The following is a 22,745-nucleotide window of genomic DNA, read 5'->3' on the forward strand; positions in this document are numbered from 1 at the left end:
ATATCCCCAGCCCTGTTTTGTTTTGTTTTGTTTGTTTCTTTTGGGTCCTGGAGTTTGAATCCAGGAACGCTTAACCACTGAAACATCCCTATCCATTTCTTATTTTTTTTAATTTTATGTGGTGCTGAGAATCACACCCACTGCTCCACACATGCTAGGCAAGCACTCTACCACTGAGCCACAACCCTAGCCCCCCCACACCTCTTTTTTATATTTTATTTAGAGATAAGACCTCGACAAATTACTGAGGCTAGCTTTGAACTTGGAATTCTCCTGCCTCAGCCTCCAAGTCGCTGGTTGACAGCTATGCCCAGCTCAGTCCTATTGAGAGTTGTTTTATGTACCAACATTAATCCAGATGAATATACCATATGCAGCTGAAATGAACGTGTGTTCTGTAATTGTTGCATATAGTGTTTCACAAATGCCAGTTAAATCAAGATGACAGCAATGTTGAGAATTTTTATTTTTTATTTATTTATTTATTTATTTTTACACAAGACCTCTATTTTATTTATTTATTTTTTTTAAGAGAGGTGAGAGAGAGACAGAGAGAATTTTTAATATTTATTTTTTAGTTTTTGGCAGACACAACATCTTTGTTTGTATGTGGTACTGAGGATCGAACCCGGGCCGCACGCATGCCAGGCGAGCGTGCTACCGCTTGAGCCACATCCCCAGCCCATATTTTATTTATTTTTATATGGTGCTGAGGATTGAATTCAGTGCCTCACATGTCCACTGAGCTACAACTCCAACCCCAGTGTTGAGAATTACTATGGTTTTAATGATCTGGGGAGAAAGTTCTGTCAATGAGATGAATGCTAACATCTCTAACTCTGATAGTAGATTGATTTGATTGATTGATTGGTTGGTTGGTTGGTTGGTTAATTGTACCAGGGATTGAACACAGGGACACTTAATCCCTGAGACACATCTCCAGCCCTTTTTGTTTATTTATTTATTTTTAGATGTTCTCTTTTTGTTTATTTTTTTAGTTGTCAGTGGACTTTTATTTTATTTATTTATATGTGATGCTGAAAATCAAACCCAATTTCTCACACATGCTGGGTAAGCACTGAGCCACAACCCCAGCCTTATTTATTTATTTATTTATTTATTTATTTATTTATTTATTTATGTTTTATTAGTTGTTGATGAACCTTTATTTATTTATTTATATGTGGTGCTGAGAATCGAACCCAGTGCCTCACACATGCTAGGCAAGCGCTCTATCACTGAACCACAACCCCAGTCCCAAAAAATATATATACATTTATTTTTTAGTTATAGGTGGACCCAATGTCTTTATTTTACTTTATGTGGTGCTGAGGATCGAACCCAGTGCCTCATGCATGCTAGGTGCACTCTATCTCTAAGCCACAACCCCAGCCCTTTATTTTTTATTTTGAGACAGGGTCTCGCTAAGTTGTTTAGGGCCTCATTAAGGTAATGAGGCTGGCTTTGAACTTGCAATCCTCCTGCCTCAGCCTCCTGAATCACTGGGTTTATAGGCATGAGCCACAATGCTCAGCAAAGCTTTGGTTTAAAGTAAAACAAAAACAGGCCCAGTGTAGTGGCACCTGGGGAGGCTGAGGCAAGAGGATTGTTTGAGCCCAGGAGTTCAAGGCCAGCTTGGGCTACAGAGCAAGACTCTTGACTGATGGATGGGAGAATGGATGGATCTGATCACCTTTGTTTTGTAACGTGGCTGAGTTCATGGGTGCTCTCGTTAGCACCATCAATCTAGCCCAAACTACTCAGCCATCACTGGGAGCAAAGCCTCCTTAATTTGCTAACTTGAAATCTTCTCAGACTTTCTTAGAACATGTCTCTCCAAGACACCTGTCCTCTGGGGCCTGTGACCCAGCACAGCCACAGGGGACAGTTGCTCTGGTTGTTAATTCTAGGGCTTCATCTTGAGGTCCGTACCTAACAGTCTCTTCTTCTGCCACATCTGTCACATCTGGCAGCTAACCTTTGGAATGGAACCAGCAGAGGGAGGGGACTGTAAAGCCAGTAGGTACTGGGACTGGTGCTGTGGTACCTCAGGCCTGCTTCCTGTGGCTGGGACCCATCAACCTTCACTAGAAAACCTGACTTATCCTGGGTGTTTTGTTTTTGTTTCTCCCCAGGCTAAACAGGGCCAGTCAGACCTACTTCTTCCCTATCCACCTGACGGACCAGCTGCTGCCCAGCGCCGTGTTCTATGCCACTGTGGGACCTCTCATTATCTACTTTGCTATGCACCGTCTGATCATCAAACCATACCTCAGGGCTCAGAAAGAAAAGTGAGTTTCAGACATGTCGTGGGGTTATTAGGAAAATTAAACTAGTTAACGCATATAAAATACTTGGCATGGCATCTGGGTCCTCACAGGTCTACAGTAAACCCTACCCAGCAGCAGCAGCAGAACTGTCCCCTTGATTTGTCATTCTTACTTTCAGAAAGGGCTAGAGTTGGTATATAGAGTCAATACTTTAAACCATGACTAAAAGAAAGCTCTCCCTTTTCCTCTAGCCATTTCTTTTCCTGGCATAGCATTTAAGAGGAGCGGGTTCTGTTCTCCTGCAGGGGATATGATGTGCTCACTGTAGTTGGGAAGTCACAGGAAGGAACTTACTGGGCGGTTCCGTGTGGGTGATCTCCTGGGGCACGGTATGAAACCTGAACTCATAGAACATCCCCACAGAAACCCAGGAGTGTGGGCTGTGGCACTTTTTAACAATGTTGTTTAATGGAGCCCCAAACTTAGCAAACCTGTAGAACGGAGGACCCCCCTCTGTTCTGGGCACCTCTGGCCTTGGATTACTACCATCCAGGTTCCCAGTTCCCCTGGAGGCCTGCAACTTGGAACTATGAGTGTGCTGGGTCAAGTCCTCTAACAGGTCGCTGTATGCACCCCAAGTCCCTGTGCTTTGCTACAGAAAGTGGGTTTTATGTTTCTGTGTATCTAAAGTAGTGCCAGTTGTTCCTTTCAAAGTGCTGTATAATAAGCCCAGAGTCAGGCAGAACCTCCTGAGATTCTTGCCAGGTGAAGTCTTCTTTCCAAGGAGTCTGCCAGTGGGCTCTTGAGGCCCTGAAGGAGGAGGGGAGGGAGCGAGGGCCACACAGTAACTAATGGAAGGCTGCGCAGTCCTGTAGCTCACGGGCCCACCTGAGACTACCTGGGAAAATATTTCTTGAAGCACCAGAACCAGCAATCCAGTGAGATCACAGACTGTGCTGGGCTCAGGTCCAGCAAGGGCCCCTGTGGACGGACTGTGGAGCAGCACCGCGCTCACATGTGTCTTGTGCTTCTCTCACAAAAGGGAACTGGAGAAGCAGAGGGAGAGCACTGCCACGGACATCCTGCAGAAGAAGCAAGAGGCAGAAGCGGCCGTAAGTGCTCAGCATCCAGCAGGCCCATCCCCTCGGATGAGCCTCCCGCCACACAGAGCCCAGAACACAGGAAAGACCCTCTTCTCCAGCCTGCGTGTCAAGTTGGCTGCAGGATGCACTGCACCCTGCAATGGACTCGGAGCCTTGGTCTTTTCTTCCCCAGCAGCCTCACCGTGTAGCCTTTATGCTTGCTGTGGGATGCACTCCTGGGGACTTAGTTCCCTGTCCTGAAGATATCGACAGCTCTCCAAAGGCATAACAGGGTTTTAAAAGATAGCCAGAGCCAGGTGCAGTGGCTCATGCCTGTGATCCCAGCAACTCAGGAGGGAGGCAGAAGGATCACAAGTTCAAGGCCTCCCTGAGCAACTTAGCAAGACCAGGGCTGAGGATATAGCTCAAAGTAGAGAGCCCCTGGGTTCAATCCCCAGTGCCACACACACCCAAAAGTAGCTGGTATTTCCTCTTTTCCTTCCCATTTTGTACTGCCTTCTTTGGGACATGAAGGAGTAGATATCTTGTATGAATGGCAGGGGACCGGAGGTTCTTGGTGGTCAGAGGAGGGCTGGCATGTACAGGATATCAGCAGCAGGCAGACAGCCTGGGGCAGGCCACGGCCCATGTGTGTAGCTGGGGCAGCACATGCCATCGCAGGGGAAGTGCAGTCCAGCCAGGCTAAATAGTGCCCCACACGGACAGGGGGTTCCTTTCTCCAGAGGCACTGGGAGTTCACTTCTTGGGTGAAATCTCTATAAATGCCAACAGTATAGTCTACCCACTCGTCCAGGATCCCTGGGAAGGGAGCTGAGTGCTATTGCTCCCACTGGGGTCATTGTGTGCGTCCTGCCATTTCAGCTCCCAGTTGCCCGAGCCACCTACTCTAGGGCTGAGAGCCTTGCTGGTGGGGAGCTGAGCACCAGGGCATCCGCTCCTTCCCTTACAGACCCTGAGCACTTGTGCTGGCCTGGACACGGACTGCCTGCCTGGGACTGACCAGCTCAGGGGAGCAATCCCAGCGGGCTCTGATGTGCTTATCGTCTTTCCTGGCAGGTTCGGTTGATGCAGGAATCTGTCCGGAGGATAATCGAGGCCGAAGAGTCCAGAATGGGTGAGTAGGCGTGTCCTCTCTTGGGCTGGGGGGTTCCAGGGGTCTCAAAAATCTTAAGGGAAGTATCCAGAGAAGGCCTGTCCCTGCACTGACTGGTCTGTCCTCAGGGCTCATCATCGTGAACGCTTGGTATGGGAAATTTGTCAATGACAAGAGCAAGAAGAGTGAGAAGGTGAAGGTGATCGACGTGACTGTGCCCCTACAGTGCCTGGTGAAAGACTCGAAGCTCATCCTCACGGAGGCCTCCAAGGTGCAGTGCCAGGCCCTGGCCTCCCACCAGAGGAAGAGCACCCTGGCCTCGCCCAGCCAGCTGGTTGCCGTGGCCTTCGTGTTGCCAGCATCCGCTCCATGCACCAAGTAATGCCCGTGCTGGAGCCTTGTGCCGTCTTCGTTTGTTTATTCTTAAATCTATTTGCTCAGCAAGTGGCAGCAAATGGAACACACACTTCCCTGCAGTTGTGTTGTTCACTTCTGCTGTGTTCCAGAAAGAGGGCAAAGCCACTTGGAGCACATGTGAGTCTCGCCTTCGGAGCCTGGGGTGTGAACTCTCCAGAATTCCGGGGCAGATCAGCTCAGGCCAAAGAACTAGCTTCCTGGGGAAGCCGGGTGCTCTGCCGAGGCAGGCTTCTGTGGGACAAGCGGTTCTGATAGTCACACCGGTTCCACCTCCAGAGTGCACGTCTCCTTCCACGTGCACAGTGAGGGGAGAGGGAGGCAGCACAGACTCCGAGACTCACCGTGGTTCTTTACAGGCGGGCCTGCCAGGGTTCTACGACCCGTGTGTGGGGGAGGAGAAGAGCCTCAGAGTGCTTTACCAGTTCCGAGGTGTGCTGCACCAGGTGATGGTCCCTGACAGCGAGGCCCTTAGGATACCAAAGCAGTGTGAGTAGCCCCTCTAGTCACCTGTACGTGGGGTAGCACATCAGGGTGACAGCCACTTTCCCAGTGGGTCCACCTAGGAGCAGGGAGGGCAGCTGGACCCTGGCCTAGTGATTTGCCCAGAGCCTGTGATTTGTGCCCCAGGAAGCAGTGTCAGCCCTCTCACAGGTGAAATTGGGAGTAAGCTCTTGACCAGTGCCTGCAGTATGAGTGGCTGGGAGTGAAAGTAAACTTCTGCGCTCCAATGAGGTCCTGGCAGTCTGTGCCGTGGCCCTCTGTGGCCTGAGCATTGCTCGCTCCTCAGCCAGGAAGGCATGGAAATGGACACCCTTCTAGCCTGAGGTGGCTCTGTCTTTACAGCTCACAGGATCGACACAGATGGATAAACTGCTGCAGAACCTAACTAAGAAGAGGCTGCAAAAATCTTTTCCTGGGAGTCTACAAATTTGGAAGCAGGGAAGCCCCAGACCCAGATGTTTCTATTTTATTTTATTCCTCTAGAAGGTGAACCACATCAATTACGTGAAGGGACACGCAGTCGCCCAGCGTTGTGGGTGCTGGTGGTAGGACTGAGGTGGCCCCACACGGGCCAGACCACAGCATGGTCCACGGCTTTTACCAAGAACCATGTTCCTGGAGGGCAGGGCCCATGGTACCAGACCCCAGTTCTCTGAACACCTGCAGCCTGGCATCCAGCAGCTCTGGGGTCTGGAGGCCTTTGTGGGCCACTCTGTCCTCACACGGGACAGCTGCCCCTCAAGTGCCCACTGCCCGTGGGCAATGTGGGAAGGAGGGAGGCGTCCATAGCCAAGGCCTCCAGGTGAGGGATCTGCCCAGCCACCCCACAAGCCACCTTCCTCTGCCGAAATGTCACCAAGTGAATGTGGAGAGGGCTGCGGGTTTATAAAACTGCTTTTAATCTGCGAACAAATGGGTTTGGAAACTGGTCTCTTTTTCCCCACTCCCAGAGCTCCTTCAGTCATTCCTCTTGCCCCTGGCTTGGAACTTGATATAACCCCAGAGCTGTCCCTGTGGGAAAAGGCCCTGCCACCAGTGGACAAAAGCTAGCTGTGTCCATCTCACCCTATGACACATACTCCCCTCCAGAGTTCGGTGCTGGAACTAAGGGAGGTCTGCACGGAAAAGGCAGATGAGAAGGGCCATACGCACCCAACCAGAGGCTGGGACCCCAAGGCTGGCCCCAGCACCTGTGCCTCTGGTGAGTGCCCAGCAGGTGGCACTGTTATCCCAAGCCCGGCTCCTTCTGGGGTGTCTGCTGAGTCCCCTTGGTGTGCCCCACTTGCTGTGTGCCACAGTGAATAGCTCCCTGGTGATCAGAAACTTGTCAGCTGGGCCTTGGAGACAGCAATGGTCACTTGCTCATGGCCTCCAAGCAGATGCTGCCTTGGCAGTAGTAATTACCACTGGCCCTGAAGGCTGAGGTCACTCTGGCCTCCAGCTCCCCTGCAGCTAAGATCAGGCTTCACTCCCCAGCACTGTTATCTAGGTAACTGCTGATGACCCCTCTCCGGTTTTAAAAAATGGTTTAGATTGTCCAATTCTGTAATATCTCAATTTTAAAGCGGGAAGTTTGTGGCTGCCCCACGAATGAGCCTGAGCTCGCAGCCTGGTGGTCCGTCCCCCAGGCACTGCTGCTGTCTGTCTAAAGCGGGCTGTTCAAGGGCACTCTGCCACAATAAAGATGTCCTGAGAGCTGAGGGTGGTTCTTTAATTGATCTGTGTGTTCATTTTTAGGAGTTCACAAAATAAATAAGTGGCTGCCTCTTCCCCAGAGGCCTGGTTCTTATCCTGATTCTTCACTGTTGAGCCACGTTTTACACCACAGCTTACCTTTCCCTTTGCCTTGAAGATGTGGTTCTGTTTTCTACATCAAACACTGGCCTCCAGTTAGGAAGTCAGTTCAACTAGGATATCTGATTAAAATAAGTCACAGCTTTTTTTTTTTGTAGTCACAGGTAGGCACGCCCAGCCTATTCTTTAATGGGAAACAGGAAGTTGATCCTCTTAGCAGCAGGGAAAGACAAGATAGCAGGAGAAAAAATGAAATGAAGGAGAGAACACTGCATGTGGAAAGACACTTTATTCTGGTGTTCACCAACACCAGGTGGAAAGGAGGCACTTCTCCCAGCTTCCGCCTCTGATCAGTTCAGGCCCAGCTTACTGTCCAGGATGACAGAGGGGACCCACTCACAGGTCTCAGCCATCACTCCCTCTGCATGGGGGCGGGAGGGCCCCACAGGCTGTCCCTAAAGGAGGTGCACTGGCAGAGTGGGTTCCCTCCCTCGGGGAGTGCCTGTGACACTGTCAGGTCAGTTCTTCAAGCTGGGGTTCCAACCATGCTTGCACAGAAACCAGCCTCACCCTGGCACTTTGGTGCCCCAGCAGGTGTGGCTCTGGCTCACATCCGTCCCAGCCCCTGCTCCCCGGGCAGAGGCCTCTCAGTAGACCAGGTGGCCCCTTCCTCAGTTTCAGCAGCAAACCCAAGTGTCCATGACCAGAGCCCCCAAATCACTGCCTGCCCTGGGTGCTGTTTCCAGCTCAGCTCCGCTGCTCTGGCCGTGGCCTGGCCTGGGGTTCCTGCTGACCCTCTCTGTGTGTGCGGAGGCGGCTGGACATCCTCTGCATCACCAGCCTCTGGGCCTTCAAGCGCTTTCTGAGCTTTTCGTTTTCTTTCAGAGTGAAGAAGAGTTTTTTTTTCAGGGCATCTAAATCCAAAAGGGCATAGCTGTGGTCAGAAGCCTGCATGGGGAGGGCCCTCTTCAGCCCAGCGGGGCTGGCTGGCCAGCCAGGAGCCTCTGCTGCTTCTGATCTCTGTGGCAAAACCTAAGGACAGAGTTGAGCAAGAGCCATGAGCTGCCCAGATTGTCCCCAGCAGGAAGACTATCCCAGTTGGGGCCACCGGTGACCCATCGCCAGTCCAGTTCTGCTCCGGCCCTGCCACTGCTCTGCTGATACACCGTGTACCTCAGTCCTGCTGATCACCTTTACTGGGAAGGTCTAAAATCAAGGCCACTGTTCCTGCTCCTCTCATTCTCTTATCTTGGTAGCAAAATGAGCTGCCAAGATCAACTGACCACACGCTGCCTTCTGTGGGGACCCATGTCTTACCTGCTGCAAGGGGCCTTCAGTGTTTGGGGGCAGCTGCAGCTCTTCCAGCGCAATGTCCATGCTCTTCCTTGGGCCGTCCTCCTCGGCCCCTGCCTCATGGCAGACCTGGGAACAGCAGGCAGGCAGGATGGTGAGGCAGGGAGACACCAGACACCACAGCTGCCACTGTCCGTCCCTGAGCAATCCCTGCACAAGCAGCTATAGCCAGGGATGGCCACAGGGCCTGTACAACAGTAGAAACAACCTGCCTCTTACGCCACAAACCTGAGACCAGGGCACCAGCCGTGGAACCCCCCAAGGTCTCTCACGCTAAACAGAAAGAGGGATGGCTTTCCCTTCACAAGAAATGAAGTGACCCAGACTCTAGCTGAGAGGAAATGGAATAAACCCCTGCAGGCCAGCCATATTAAGAAGCTGCTGCCCACACTGTAGACCCCACAGCTTCACTGAGATGAGCAAAGAAGAGCCAGCGCAGACTCACCTTCTCTCCCTGAGGGCCGGCATCTCCTCTCTCCCTGGCTCGGTTTGTGTTCTCCCTCACAGGCTGCAAGACAGGACACAGCAGGTGCAGCCAGGGCATGATGAGATCCCCATCACTAAGGTCCCTTGGAGCCAGGCCTTGGGTTCCTGTGACCCCAGTGTTCAGCCTGATGCAGGGCACACCCAACCACTCTTGCTCAGCCTGTGCTCCCTTTCTCCAATGATGTTCCCAAGTCATGGTCCGGAGGCCCCTGAACAGGTCCCTGTAGAGCCAGAACTTAACAATACACACGTGTTGCCCCAGGGCTGCCATCTGGCCATCAGTAGATGTTTGCCGTGTGACAGCACACAATGGAAAGCCTGGCACCAGAGACACAATCTTGCTGTAGTCCCAGCCCAGCGGACGTGCCCGCAGGAACCATAACCAGTTTCTCTTCACCAATCTGATGTGGGCACCAAGCATAGCAAAAGCACACATATCCTCCTGGCCAGCTGTGTAACTGACCTCTTACTCCTGGGGCAAACATTCCACACGTGTGTGTGAACATGACAAAACGACTCCACCTCTTAACTAGCATGCACTGAGCAGCCCCCTGGGTGCTGGGCGTATGACACTGAGCCTATCCCTGCTGTCGTGGTCCTTACATGGTTCGGTGGGTGTACACACTAGGAGGACCAAGGGCAAGAAAGGGGTACTATGGAGAGCCAGAGGGACAGAACAGACCTGGAGATGAAGCAGCAAGGGTGGGGATAGCAGGGGAGGCCTCTTGTGAAGGGCAGAGCCAGGGCAAGCTTCCCACTCCTAAGCTCAGGCCCATCACTCGCTCCCAGTACCAGCCAGCCTAGGGGCCTGCTGTTTGTCCCACACCGCTTTGCCTTCCGGCTTCAAGCAGGTGTACCCTAGGGGCCCTACACACTGGGCCTTGGCACACCTAAGGGTTTAGGAGTCAATTCAGTCTCCATGACTGCCATGTCCAGCTATTGTGGACTCCCTCCCAAGCAGAACCTGAACTTCCTGTCCCCACCAAGACATGTCTACCTTCATGATCCATGGGAATGTCAAACTCCAAAAAATTATAATATATAAAAAAAAAAAAATCAAAGTGTGAAATATAATATGTAAAAAAAAAAAAAACTCCAAAAAACTGCACAAAATCAAACTCAAGCCACCGCCAAGGACTTAGCAGCCTCACCCTCGAGCCCCCTCGCTTCCAGATGTTCCATCCCCACTGCCCACCTTCCCCCCTAGCAGTTTCCACGGAGGAAGAGGAATAGTAGCCTATGTCCGTTACCCAGGACCTCTGTTCTTTCGACCCCTTAGCTGATGCAAGTAAGGGTGGTGACCTGCTTCTTGCTGGCCCCAAGGGTTATATCCATATGAGAAATCAACAGAGACAGCAGGAAGACCCTAACCACTGTCCAAGGGATCGATGATGATGACAATAAAAAACTAGTGGAGGTGTTGAAGAAGAAATCGGCCTGCAATGGTACTGTCCACTGAGCATCCAGAAGATGCAGAAGTAATTCAGCTGCTGGGTGACCAGCGCAAGAACATGTGCCAGTTCCTGGTAGAGACTGGACCAAGGGCGATCAGCTGAAGGTTTTAACTGTTTGTGGCTCACTGAAGCTCAAGTGAGGATTTCCCTGCCATGAGTCCCTTGTCTCAAGTTCAAAAACCTCACAGCTTATAAAATTTAACCATTTGAGATCTGCTTGTAACTTGTAGTAGGTAACTCCTTCACACATACACTGAAAACAGCCATGCCAAAAAAACCTCAGGGAGTCCAGGAACCACCTGCTCCAGGGACCAGCAAGCTCTGCCCTCCCGAGCTCCCTTCCCTGCCCACCAGCACCACGAGGTGCACCGCACTGCCCTCGTCACTCACAGCTCTGCTCACTGGCCTCCAGAGGAACTTTTGCCAGGCCACAGGTAGCCTTCCAAAGCCACAACCCTCCCACTGCTATGGACTGAATATTTGGTTACCCCCCAAATTCACATGTCGAGACCTAACCCCCAGTGTGATGGCCTTTGGAAGCACTAGAGTCAAATGAGGTTATGAGGGTGGGTCCAGATGATGGCACTAGTGACCTCATTAGAGCAAAAGAGAAACCTACTCTCTGCTGTCTGCCATGTGAGGATACGGAACGGAGAAAGCCATCCACAACCAGAAGCAGGTCCTCCTCAGGACCTGGGCTATGCTGGCACCCTGGTCTTGGACTTGCAGCCTCCAGAACTCTTAGAAAGAAATGCTGCCTTTCAAGCCACCCAGGCTAGGTCCTCTGCTAAAGCAACCTGAGCTGGCTAAGACATCCTAGAACATCTTAGAACCCATGCTTGTCCATGCTCCCATCCTCTAGGCCCAGCTCCTCTCCCCAGCTTCTGGGACCCTCCAAAAACTGTTCCCAACTCTGACCAAATTTTTTTGACTGCCAGGCTCTGCCCACTGTCCCTGAGTCCCCTCTACTGCCCCCCTGCAGCACCATTCCATTCCCCTGGCCCAGCTCCTCTCCCCCACGTCACTGCAGGCCCAGCAGTTCGTGGCACAGCACACAGTAGGACCGTACAGTGGTGCACGCTGCACAGTCCTGGTGCTACTAAGCAAAGAGCACTGTGTCTGTCTGCAGCACCAAACCTGCTGCCTCAAGGGGAAGGAAGATCTTCCCTGCATGGTCCCCAGCCCAAGGAGACCCAGGCAGAGCAAGAGGCAAATGACCAAACTCAGCCAGTCAGCTGCTCCAACAACAACTGTGGTGAAGAGACTGGGTTTGTTTTTAAGAGACAGGCTATGCTGTCCAGGCCGGCCTCGAACTCCTGGGCCCAAGCAATCCTCTAGCCAGAGTGCAGGTGCACACTACCATGCCCAGCGTTACATGATTTTATTTTTATATTTTTGGTACTGGGATTAAACCCAAGTGCACTCTACCATTCAGCTACATCCCCGCCATTTTTTTTTTTTTTTTTTCATGTTGATTCAGTGTCTTGCTAAGCTGCCCAGGCTGTTTTCATATTTGTGGTCCTCTGGCCTCAGCTTGGAGTCACTGGAATTACAGGGGTGCATCAATACACCCCACACAACTTATTTTTAAAGCAAAGATCACAGCCAGCAGTGCCAGCCTCTGGGGTCCAGAGCCCTGACAGTACCACCCCCAAATAGTTCTGACCTTTGCTTTTCCTGCAAATGCTACCTCCACCCCTCAACTGCTGGAGGAACCCACTGGGCTGAATCTGAAGAGACCAAAGGCGGCCACCGGCATGTCCCTACCTGTGTGGAGTCCTGAAAGGCAAACACTGTCGGCACAGCATTGTGCTTCAGGTTTTTGCGGTTTCCAAATGCACTGAAGCATTCGGGTCTGAAGTGCTCGGAGCAGATGACCGTGTGCTGCTTAGGCTTGAAGCCAGCCCGGCCGATGTTCAACACCCACTCCTTCAGCAGCTCAGGCCGGCTGAATGGGAACCTGAGGTGCAGACAGAGGTGAGAGGTCTGGCAAAGCTGAGTTCAGCACTACTGCACGGTGCTTTATTGTACAGCTTTGGAAATTCATAATCTCACTTTGTTAGATCACATCTAATTTCTGGAAGCTTCTGGCATGACTGTTAACAGCATTCTTAATGGAAACCTGAGAGGATAAACATGGTCAAAGAGCCCAAATGAGGGGCTAGGACTGAAGCTCAGTGGTAGAGCACTTGCCCAGCACATGTGAGGAGACAGGAGACAGGTCTCTTGCAACCTGTCCAGAGCAGAGTATTTGTTGGAGGGTGGGGGTGGGAGTTGGTGCCACCCAGGTGCCCTTCAATTGTAGGGCAGATGAACGCCGGTTTATACATTTGATGGAATACTATACTGCAAAGAAAAGGAATGGACAGCTTCTGCACATGGCAAAGGATGACTCTGAAACAATCCTGAGTCAAAGACAGAAAAAATACACGCTACGATTCCATTTCTGTAAAGTTCAAAGGCCAAATCAATCCATTCTGATAGAAGGCAGGACATTCCCAAGGGCAGATGGGAGGAGGACGACTGGAAAGGGGTGCAGCAGCTCATTCAGCAGCCTTCAGTAGGTGAAAACAGGTCTGTGTACGAAGGTGTCGTTTTCCTACACCTACGTTATACATCAATAGAAACATTAAACAGTGCCATGGCCAGAGAGCACAGGCTGTCGACCCTCTAGAGACGCTGCAGGGCGGAGCCCTGGAGGAGTGCTCTCCTGGGCAGGGGGCCCTGGCGTGCTGGAAAAGGGGTCCTGGGCTGCAGCACCCCTTCAAATGCCCGCCATCCTCCCATGACCGCGCGGTCCCTGCCCGCCGCCCGGCCCCGAGGGTTCCCATCCCTGCTCGCCAAAGACGGGTCGGAAGCCGGCTGGGCAGGAGCGCAGCGACCCGCCGCGGCCCTCCGGGGGTTCCCGGCGCAGGCGGCCCTCTGGGGGGGTCCCGGCGCAGGCAGAGAGGGCGCGGCCCCTCCTGGTCCGCCCCTCCCCGCGGCCGTGACGGCCCCGCCGGCGCCCCTGGCCTGCGAGCCCGGCGGGCCGGCCCGGCTCCCGCGCCCCGCCCGGCCCTCACCGGTGGAAGGTGAGCTGCTTCCTGCGGTTGCTGTAGCGGTTGCAGCACTGCCGGGCCGCGCACGACTTGGGCATCTCGGAGCCGGGCCCGCTGCCCCCAACAAAGATGGCGGCGGGGTTGCGGGGCGCGGGGCGGGGCCGGCGGCGCGGGGCGGGGCCGCGGGCGGGGCGGGGCTGCGGGCCACCGCGGGCCAAGGCCAGCCCAGCTGGCCCGGCCCAGCTGCTCCTGCTGTCCCCAGGAGGGGATGGGCTCCGCGCCGCCAGGTCGAGGTGCCCCCGGCCCCAGCCACACCCGTATAGTCAGCCACCCACCGGCGAGAGAGCAGCCCCAGCTGGTCAAGCCCTAGGCCTCCGAGGCTCTCGCCCGCCGACAGCCTGGACGCTAGGACCAGACTCCAGCCCAGTGCGCCCGGCTGTTCAGGAGGTGGTAGGGTTGGGATCCTGATGTCACTGGAGGGGCCAGCCGGCCAGCGGCTGGATTGATAGTGCAGACTTGGTACTGGGGATTCCCCAGGATAAAGAGACAAAATGAGCACCCAGGGGAGGTTCCATCCGGGCTTGCGGAACCTCGGTAGCCTCCCTGGCGTCCAGCAAGCCAGTCTGACCAAGCAACAGCGAGAATGCTTTCGAGGGTGCTCGGGATGCCTTCCCCTCTGAAAGATTCACTAGTAAAGCTATGGAGATGGGCACGTGGCACCGGCTGAGGACGGAGAATCATAAGTTCCATGCCAATAGCCCACATTTAGTAACCTAGCAAGTTCTCAAACTAAAAAATAAGGGATGGGGATGTGGCTCAGTGACACAGGACCGCCAGGTTCAATACCCAGTGTGTGTTGGGGTGGGGGGCAGCGGGAGAGTATTAAGGGCTGTGGGCATTTTTTTCAAACTCCTAAAATGCCAACTCCAGCTTTAATCGGCCAGAATCCCCCTTAATTCTGGCATGAGGCGGCAGTTAGAAGCACTGCCATCCTTCGGCACAGAACAAACACCTGAAGCTAGACCAGACCCACAAAGTAGCAATATCTTTATTTACAAAATATACAGTTTCACAGAAACAGCTCGCTTTATACACATAAACTTTATAATTACACAGAACCATGTAAACGATGTTTTGTGTCTGGCCTGGCCAAAGCCCATGAGGGGCCTACTTTGGGGGTGACACCTTTCCCTCCCCTCACTTCATTCGTGATCAACCAGGAGCCCCTAGATTGGTCATGCCTAATTTGCATAAAGAAGCTGATTGCAGCTGCCCAGCTCAATCTATCCCAAAAACCAAGGTTTGTGCCTACCATTGCAGACACCACCCACAGAGATAGATTTGTTAAAACACAAACAAAGTCAAGGAAATAAATTGAGATGAGTATCAAACACGTTCCAGAAGCATCAAACCTTCTAGCACACATTAACCATCACCAGGGTTGGCAGTTCCAGTCTAAAACCACACATATTCTTAAATGCACTTTAAAAATCTTGTGAGTTTAAAAAAAAAAACAAAAAAAAAAACACCTTAGAACTTTGGTTATTCTCATGGTGAAGATAGGGGACAGGCATCATCATGGGGCAGATCTTTGGCAAATTCCTCCCCAACTTGTCCTGGATGTTTGCCCCAGTCAGAGTCAGACAATAGCCTGCGGACAAGGTTTCTCAACCAGCTATTTCTCTGCAGCAGAACTCTCCCTTGGGATCTCCACAGTAAACTGAGTTTGAGAAGCTATTTCTGTCTACTTTCATACTTTAATATAAGCAACAAGACTTTTAAAAACTAAGACAGTTGACTGGACAAGTGTGAAGGATATCAGCACAAAAAAAAAAAAAAAAAAAAAGGAAAAAAAAAAGGCTCTTGTTAGCCAAATAACATTTCAACCCCTTGGTGCTTCAGTGAGTGAACATGGGGAATGGCTGGTGGTGGCCTGGGCATAAATGTGCCACAGAGAAGGGAAACTCCCATCAGGGAGACTGTGGGCCCATCTTGCTTCAAATAATATGCAAATAAATATAACTTGGGTGTTCTTCCCTTTTCATGCCTTACAAGAAACAATGCAATGAGAACACAGCCACCACTTTACAAAACATTCTTGAGAACATATACTTGAACTGAAGAGTAAGGTCGATTTCAGAGAAAACTGAGGCCTCTTCTCTCCTTGAGCCCCAGAACCACCAGTGTACCAGGTATACTGCCCTTGAGCACAATCTGCAGGGGCTTCAGGGCTTAGTTTCTCCAGATCTGGGCTACAAAGGGGCCTCTCCAGTCCAGGACCCCCGCTGCTGGGATCTGAGGAACACATCACAGTTCAACAGTATATTTCTTTCTTTCTTTCTTTTTTTTTTTTTTTTTTTTTTTTGTGGTGCTGGGGATTGAACCCAGGGACTTGTGCATGCAAGGCAAGCACTCCACCAACTGAGCCATAGCCCCAGCCCTCAATAGTGTATTTCTAAAGACCAGTGTTGCTATACCACTCACTCACTCACCAATGCAAACCAAAAGGACTCAAGTCCTTCTAACCTTGCCCTGGTGGAACCAGCAGGCCAGCCTGTCTCAAAGGGAATTCTTAAATCCCCCACAAGAGAGACTTCCTGTTTTTCGGTACCCCATCATTTAAAGGAACACCATTCATGTCCTAGCAATTGTCTAATCTTTAGGTTGCTACTGGAATAAGTGAAAGGAAGGGATTAGAAAACCTAAGCACTCCCCATGCTTGAAAACAGCTTGCCTGAGCCACCTGAGGTGCCTTGTACACCAACTGGAGAGAAAGGAAGGGCACCAGGCAAAAAATCGGCCAATACTTTTGGCTGAATCGTGCAAAGACAGGTTTTTCACATCGTGCAAAACAGGAAACCGAGTTATGAATGTGGGCTATCTCACCCCCCAAGCAACCCTTTCCACAGAGCAGTGACCACATATAATCCCTTCAACAAACAGGGGAAACCAAAGAATTACAAGCTCACCTGACACCCCAGAACTCCTCTTGGTGACATCAGAAGAGGCCAGCAGCAGCTCCCTGGACTGGCAGGGGCCATGGAAACAGGTATTGAGTGCAGGCCACAGGGAAGGGGACACTTGGATGGCTGCTGTACAGACACTTACGGTGAGAGACTGACACTCAAGAAGAAACGTACACATATGGCTGTTCGTCTACAGGCTGGGGAAACCGAACATCTCCTCTCCCCAACAGTGGAAGCAGGAATAACAGGTAGCACTTGTTCCAACAGTGGGAATTTGTTAACAATGATAGCAAAAATTCACAACAACCACATACCCTCACTTTCAGCTGAACCAAACCCACCATACTTGGGTGTTTAGTCCACTTCCACTGCAGAGAACACAGCTCTGGCAGCAGCTTTGGCCAACAAAGATTTTATTCGCTCACTGGCTATGTACAGTTTCTACCTCAAACAGCCTGTCCTTTTGCTTAGGCACCTGAATGGCAGGATCTGCCTGTACCAGAGCTGGGAGTTCTGTGCTCAACTGAGGGAGGGCCACAGAGCTCCAATTCCTTCCAGTCCCTCGCCTGGAGTCTCCTCGCCAGCGCAGTCAGTCTAGGAACAGCTTCCGGGAACCCATTCGGGAACGGTTGGAACGACGGATGTCAAACTTGGAGTCCCGGCACTTTTGGCAGACAAACACTTCTGGAACATTGGACTTCCGGATTTTCGCACAGGACAGGTGAATCCAGGTGTGGCACTCATTACACTCTATCATAGGGCGGCCAGCAAATGGCTTCATGCAGAAGCAGGTGACAAGGTCCCAGGAATCATCATCTGGAAGGAAAGAAACACATTTGAAGAGGGGAAAACTTTTTTGGTGATACTGGGAACTGAATCCAGGGGAACTCTGAGCTATGTTCTCAGACCTTTTCATTTTTTATTTTAAAACAAGGTCAAAATTGCTGAGGTTATCCTGGAACTTGTGAACCCCTGCCTCAGTCTCCTGAGGCACTGGGATCCCTTTTGACAGCCACTTTCCCCCAGAAGAACTGCTCTTTTGACAGGCAGAACAGCTGGGCATGGCTGCAACCCACTACCCAGCCCACAAAACAAACCAACTTCCATACGATGCCGTTCTCTACAGGAGCGTGCAGTAAGTGTATCAGGAGGGCATTCAATTGTGGAGTGACCATTTCTACATCTTGAGGTCTGCTGTGGCATCTGGGCTGTTTCAACACTGCTAAGCATCTCTGCCCACCTTCCTGCACTTTCTCCCCCAAGGACAATGAGCACTCTGCAACCACACTGCAAGGAAAGGCCCACATCCTCTGATTTTTCTGGAAAAGATTACTACTAAAACAACCCATCTTAAAAGAAAAAAGAAAAAAGAAAAAAGAAGAGGAGCAAGAAAACAACCCCTCTTCTGTCCATCAGCCAACGAGTCTCCACCCTTCTGGGATCACTACCTGAATCCACCATGATGTCCTCATCGTTGCCGGTGCTGTCCTCATCTCGGAACACCACCTGCTTTCCTTGCCGGACAATAGTCCGTTTGCCCTCAGTTTTTATTTCTTTGACCTGATCGGGTGACACAGTGGCACAAGAGCCACTTGAAGGAGTGTCGGAGTCCCAGCCTGAGCAGGGGTCGCTGGAAGCCTGAGGGATATCCTGCAGGGTAGGACTTGTGGGGGACTCCACATATGGATCTGCAGCTTCCAGCTTCAGCAGTCCCCCTCTGTATCCCTCCTTCACAGGCACATCACTGTCCCTGCGCTTTCTCTTCTTCTTCTTCTTCAGCTTATCCGTCTTCTTTCTGTCCAGCAAGAAGTTACTGGGCTTGGCTCGCTGCAAGAGGGTGGGCTGCAGGTGGCTGAAGCAGCGGTCAGACACTGGCAAGGGCACAGAGGACGCGATGTCAGTGAAACCAGTATCCCAGCCATCACTGTCAATGGTGCCAGCAGTGCTGTTGGCAGGGCTGGGGCTGCTCCTCAGAGGGAGCTCCTGAAAAGATAGGCAAAGGAAACAAATTCTGGTTACTGAGTCCCCAGTGACAAGAGCCAGCCCCCAGTAGAGCTTCCCCAGCTCACCCATCACCCAGGTTGGGCCTTCCCTCCAGCAATGAGCAAGCACAACCTCAGCCTTGGTGCTTCTCAGCAGCACACACCAGATTAGTACTTTAACATGAGCCTCTGGTGGAAGAACTGTCTTCCCTTGCTGAACTCTCAGACCCTGCCCCAGAGTGAGCTGACGTTCAAATGCCCAGGGAAAGAGCTGAGGGTGTGGCTCAGTGGTAGAGGCCTTGCCTAGCATATCAGCCCCAAGGGGAAAAATTAAAAATTGAGGAAAGAACTTCTGCACTCTCATATCCTTTTTTTTTTTTTTTAAAGGTCTCTCTTTCCATTTGTCCTCCCAAGAGATATATTTTTTAAATTAAGTGAATTTAAATTAGTTTTGAGAATTTACTGACAGTCTTAAAGAAACTGAAGACATCCTAGAATATTGCAAAATCAAAGTAAATAATTACTGCCCTGAAGCAGCAAACTAAACTCTACAGTTCTTCAGATCATTCAAGCATATTATCTGCAAACAGTGGCAACATTCAACGTGGTACAGAGCACACATAACCCACCTATATAGCCAGTGGAAAGAATAAACCAATGCTATGATTTTTGCCTCCTGAAAATACCAGATCCTTTTATTTGTAGCTTAATATAATATGAATGAGGCCCCTGAAGTTTGAGCACCACAGCAGCTCTGTCCCACAATCCTGTCCTTTTCTCCATTTAAATAGGATCTGGAGAGAATGAGTCTCTGAAGATTTGGTTATGTGCTGTTCACAGCCACCAGGAGGCTGCCTGAGAGACAAGTGTGGACCCTGGGTCCTAGGGCAAGGTATTTCCCTGTCTGCCTCAATGAACTCTCACCCTTAAGGGCCAAAACCAGTGTCTAGTCACTGTAAAGAGAAAGTACTGACAAGAAATTCTTAAGAGCAGACAGATCCCAAATACATTATTTCCAAAAAATTTTGAAAGTTTGTTAAATCATTTCTATACAAGTCTATATTTTCTACCACAGCTTTAAGAACCATTTTTCTGCATGGTGGCACACACCTGTAATCTCAGAAGCTCAGGAAGCTGAGGCAGGAGGATCACAAGTTCAAGGCCAGCCTCAACAACTTAGCAAGACTCTAAGCAACTTAGTGAGACCCCGTCTCAAAATAAAAATTTTTAAAAGGACTGGGGATGGGGCTCAGTGGTAGAACATTTGCCTAGCACATGGGAAGCACTGGGTTCAATTCTCAGCACCACATAAAATAAAGGTATTGTGTTCATCTACAACTTAAAAAAAAAAAAAAGGCGAGGGAGGGGGGCTGGGAATGTAGCTTAGTGGTTTAGCAACCCTTGGGTTCAATCCCTGGTACCAACCACCCAAAAAATAAATAAATAAATAAATAAATCGCTTCACTGGCTGGTCTAAACTCCCAAGAAATGAACTCCTACCAGACCACTGCCTGAGATCACCACAAGCAAGCCCTTCCAAATGCACTTGGACCAAGTGCTGGGGTGCAACTGCACAGGGAGCCAAACTTCAAATGCCTGCATATTTACCTCCTTTGGGTAAGGGATGTATCCAGCATAGGCCAAGACAAAGGTGCAGAACTTGTTGAAGTCCTCTACAGTCCTGCGCCTCTTGCAACTGGGGGAGTACTCCTGTTAGGGAGAAAAGGGAGTGTAAAGGAAAGAAAGGCTTCTAGGTGGGACTGCAGACAGACAAGGAAGCTGAGCTTCTACTGTCAACCACTTAACACACACACTGCTGGATTTACAGCCTACAAAACAGAAGAGGTAAGTTCAGGTTAAGAAATAAAACAGTTTTCAGAAGAGCCAAAATGGTAAGATTTTGTGCCAGGAACACTGGGAATCTGACTAACAGATAAAAGGTGGCAGGAACGTCGACCTCTTGGTGCTCATGTGGCATTTTATGACCTTATCTTCTGGTTCCTGCACATATCGGGAGCTCTAACTATGTTTTTTGCTACAGGTTTTCCATTTTGAAAGTAAACCACTGCTACTGCTGTAACTAGAGTGCTGGGACTTGGAAAACCAACACTTATCCGGCCCTGCTCTCCAGGCTGACCCCTGCCCGGCCAGGGAGGGTGAGGACCAAGTTTCTGTGAGTCAGGAGCCCCCCACAATCCTCAGGGTCGGGTGCAACCCAGACAGAGAACCAGGTACGCTCCGGCTGCACGCCGAAAGGCTGGACCCGGACACGGGCCCCAGGGGACGCGGGGGGCGCCCTCCTCGAGAGGAGGGAGCGCTGAGACGCCCTGGCCGCGGCCTCCGGGTAGTGCGGCACCCTGCCTGCGGCCGGCGAGGTAGGGGCGGCGGGAGCGCGCCCCACAAGCCACTTGTGGAGCGCCCTCCAGCTCCGGGCAGGCCGCCGCCCCCCGCCGGCCCCCAACTCCCGTCCGAGGCGGCGGCGCGACCGCAAACTCAGGGACAACTTTACTTGGCGGGGGCCTCGCTCGAGCGCTCCGAGCCGGGACGCGAGTGCGGGCGCCGCGCCCTCAGGGGCAGAGGCCCCGCGACCCCGCCGGCGCCTGCCCGGAAGGTGCGGGGCCCAGCCGCGGGGCGGGGGCGGGGAGCCCGCGCCCGGGGGTGCCCGCGCCCGGGGACCGCGGACCCGCGGGCGCCCGGCGCCGCCCCTCCCCCACCGCGGGCGGCGGACCCGCACCGAGGCGAGGGTCCACGCAGGGGCCGAGGGCGGCCGCGCCGGGGCGGGGCGGGCCCCGCGGCGCGGGCGGGCTGGCGGCGGGCCTGGCGGGGGACCCCGCGAGACGCGGCCCCCGAGCGCCGGAGGGGGCGGGGGCCGGCGGGGCGCGCGCGGGGCCAGGGGGCGGGGCGCGGCCGGCCGGGAGGGGGCGGCGGGCGGGCGGCGCCGAGCCGGTCTGAGGGGCCCGAGCCCCACGGGGGGGGGGACGGGGGGGCGGGGGAGGGGCCGCCGCCGCGGGAAGCGGGGCCCGGGCGGCGACGGCCGCGTCCCGGGGCGAGAGGAGAGGGGCGGGGGCGCAGCCGGTCCCAGGGCTCAGCGAGGCCAGAGGAGCGTCCTCGGGGCGGGGGTGGGCGCGGCGTCCCAGGAGGGGTGCGGGGCGAACGCGGGCGTCCGGGGCAGGGCCGCCGGGGACGACCCAGCGCGGGCCCAGGCGGGGGGCGGGGGCTGGGCTCCGGGGGCGGCGAGGGAAAGCTGGGGGAGGGGGCCGGCTCCTGCGGCTTCCCGGGGGTCCGCCGGCCCCGAGGGGCGCAGGATCGACGAGAGGAGGCCGGGGGCGATCGGGGCGCAGCCCGCACTCACCTCCGGGTGGAAGGCGGCGGCGCAGGAGTCGGAGTCCATGTTCCGGGTGGGGGGCGGCGGCTGCGGGGGTGCAGAGGCCCGGCCGCGGCCGTGGGGGCCGCTCGAGGCCGTGGGATCCAGCGACCGCGCAGGGCGATGGGGGACCCGGGAGGAGTCGCCCCGGCAGGAGGTGACGGGGGGCTCGGCGTGTCGTGCCCCGGACTAGGTGCTCACGGACTGGCGGCTACACGACCAAGCAGAGTGGGCGATGCAGCTTCCGCGGCCGGGGCGACGGAGAGGCGGGAGAGGCGCTGCGGGGGGCGGCGGCGGCGGCGGCGGCGAGCGGGAACCCGACCGGCTCCCCGACCTGACGCCCAGTTCGGCTCGTGTCTCCGGAGGGAGGGCGGGAGTGCCGCGAGGCTTGCCGGGAAGTGTAGTCCGGGCGCCGCGGCGGGGGCGTGGCGCTGGGGGCGCGGGGCACTGTGGTAGTCGTAGTCCGTGTAGCGACTCCGCGGCGCGCAGAGGCCGCCGGGGGACTCCACGCCCCATGGGGCTGCGCGGCTGCCGCCGATATTCGGGCGGAGCAGGGCGGGGGCGGGGACTGGCGTCGCGGGCCGGTGGGGGAGGGGCGGCGACGGGGGGGCGGCCCTTCTTCCGCAGGACTCAGGGTGGCCCCGGGGGGCGGGGGTCCCAGGCGTGGCGGGGCGAGCCGGGCCGCTGCGGCCGTCGGGCGGAGCCCGCCGATTCAGGACGGCGGGGCAGGACTCCTGCGGGGCCGACTAGCACAGTGGAGCCGGCTGAACTCCGCGGACGCGTCCCTGGCGCTCGGGGGCTCGCGAGGCGCGCTTTGTGCTTTGCCCTTCGCGCTGCCTGGGGCCGCGGCCTCCTTGCCCTCCCGGCTCGTGTTCCTGCCGGGAGGACCGGCGCGGGGTCCGGCTGGACGCTGCCCTTCGCGGC

General features: G+C 53.8%; 3 protein-coding genes across 5 annotated transcripts in view; 1 reads left to right on the forward strand and 2 right to left on the reverse strand.

The window, feature by feature from the left end:
- Dnajc11 (DnaJ heat shock protein family (Hsp40) member C11) overlaps positions 1 to 7,173 on the forward strand; it is a 61,833-nt gene extending 54,660 nt beyond the window's left edge. Inside the window, exons 11-16 of the mRNA XM_076861382.1 lie at positions 2,136 to 2,291; positions 3,313 to 3,382; positions 4,430 to 4,487; positions 4,595 to 4,737; positions 5,240 to 5,369; positions 5,727 to 7,173. Coding sequence (XP_076717497.1) covers positions 2,136 to 2,291; positions 3,313 to 3,382; positions 4,430 to 4,487; positions 4,595 to 4,737; positions 5,240 to 5,369; positions 5,727 to 5,752 — 583 coding nt within the window. The 3' untranslated portion in view covers positions 5,753 to 7,173. The remainder of the gene's footprint in view (positions 1 to 2,135; positions 2,292 to 3,312; positions 3,383 to 4,429; positions 4,488 to 4,594; positions 4,738 to 5,239; positions 5,370 to 5,726) is intronic.
- A 284-nt stretch (positions 7,174 to 7,457) lies between these two features.
- On the reverse strand, positions 7,458 to 13,650 carry Thap3 (THAP domain containing 3). Of its 2 annotated transcripts, none has more exons than XM_076863403.1 (5): positions 13,534 to 13,650; positions 12,239 to 12,431; positions 8,977 to 9,039; positions 8,496 to 8,600; positions 7,458 to 8,210 (listed from the first exon to the last, which is right to left on the reverse strand). In XM_076863403.1, exons 1-5 carry the CDS (start codon positions 13,605 to 13,607, stop codon positions 7,926 to 7,928), a joined length of 720 nt encoding a protein of 239 aa, XP_076719518.1. In that variant the 5' UTR covers positions 13,608 to 13,650; the 3' UTR covers positions 7,458 to 7,925. The 2 variants fall into 2 exon arrangements, with proteins under 2 accessions (XP_076719518.1, XP_076719519.1); XM_076863404.1 differs by having other exon boundaries at positions 8,005 to 8,092.
- Positions 13,651 to 14,581: 931 nt separating this feature from the next.
- Positions 14,582 to 22,161, reverse strand: Phf13 (PHD finger protein 13). 2 transcript variants are annotated; one of them, XR_013091953.1, is made up of 5 exons: positions 21,810 to 22,161; positions 20,066 to 20,167; positions 17,924 to 18,458; positions 16,479 to 17,291; positions 14,582 to 15,804 (listed from the first exon to the last, which is right to left on the reverse strand). XR_013091953.1 is itself a non-coding variant. In XM_076863405.2 (4 exons), exons 1-4 carry the CDS (start codon positions 21,846 to 21,848, stop codon positions 17,065 to 17,067), a joined length of 903 nt encoding a protein of 300 aa, XP_076719520.1. In that variant the 5' UTR covers positions 21,849 to 22,161; the 3' UTR covers positions 14,582 to 17,064. The 2 variants fall into 2 exon arrangements, 1 of the variants encoding a protein (XP_076719520.1); XM_076863405.2 differs by having other exon boundaries at positions 14,582 to 17,291.
- Positions 22,162 to 22,745: the final 584 nt, after the last annotated feature.

This window comes from Callospermophilus lateralis, chromosome 7, assembly GCF_048772815.1.
Source record: "Callospermophilus lateralis isolate mCalLat2 chromosome 7, mCalLat2.hap1, whole genome shotgun sequence".
Classification (NCBI taxonomy): domain Eukaryota; kingdom Metazoa; phylum Chordata; class Mammalia; order Rodentia; family Sciuridae; genus Callospermophilus; species Callospermophilus lateralis.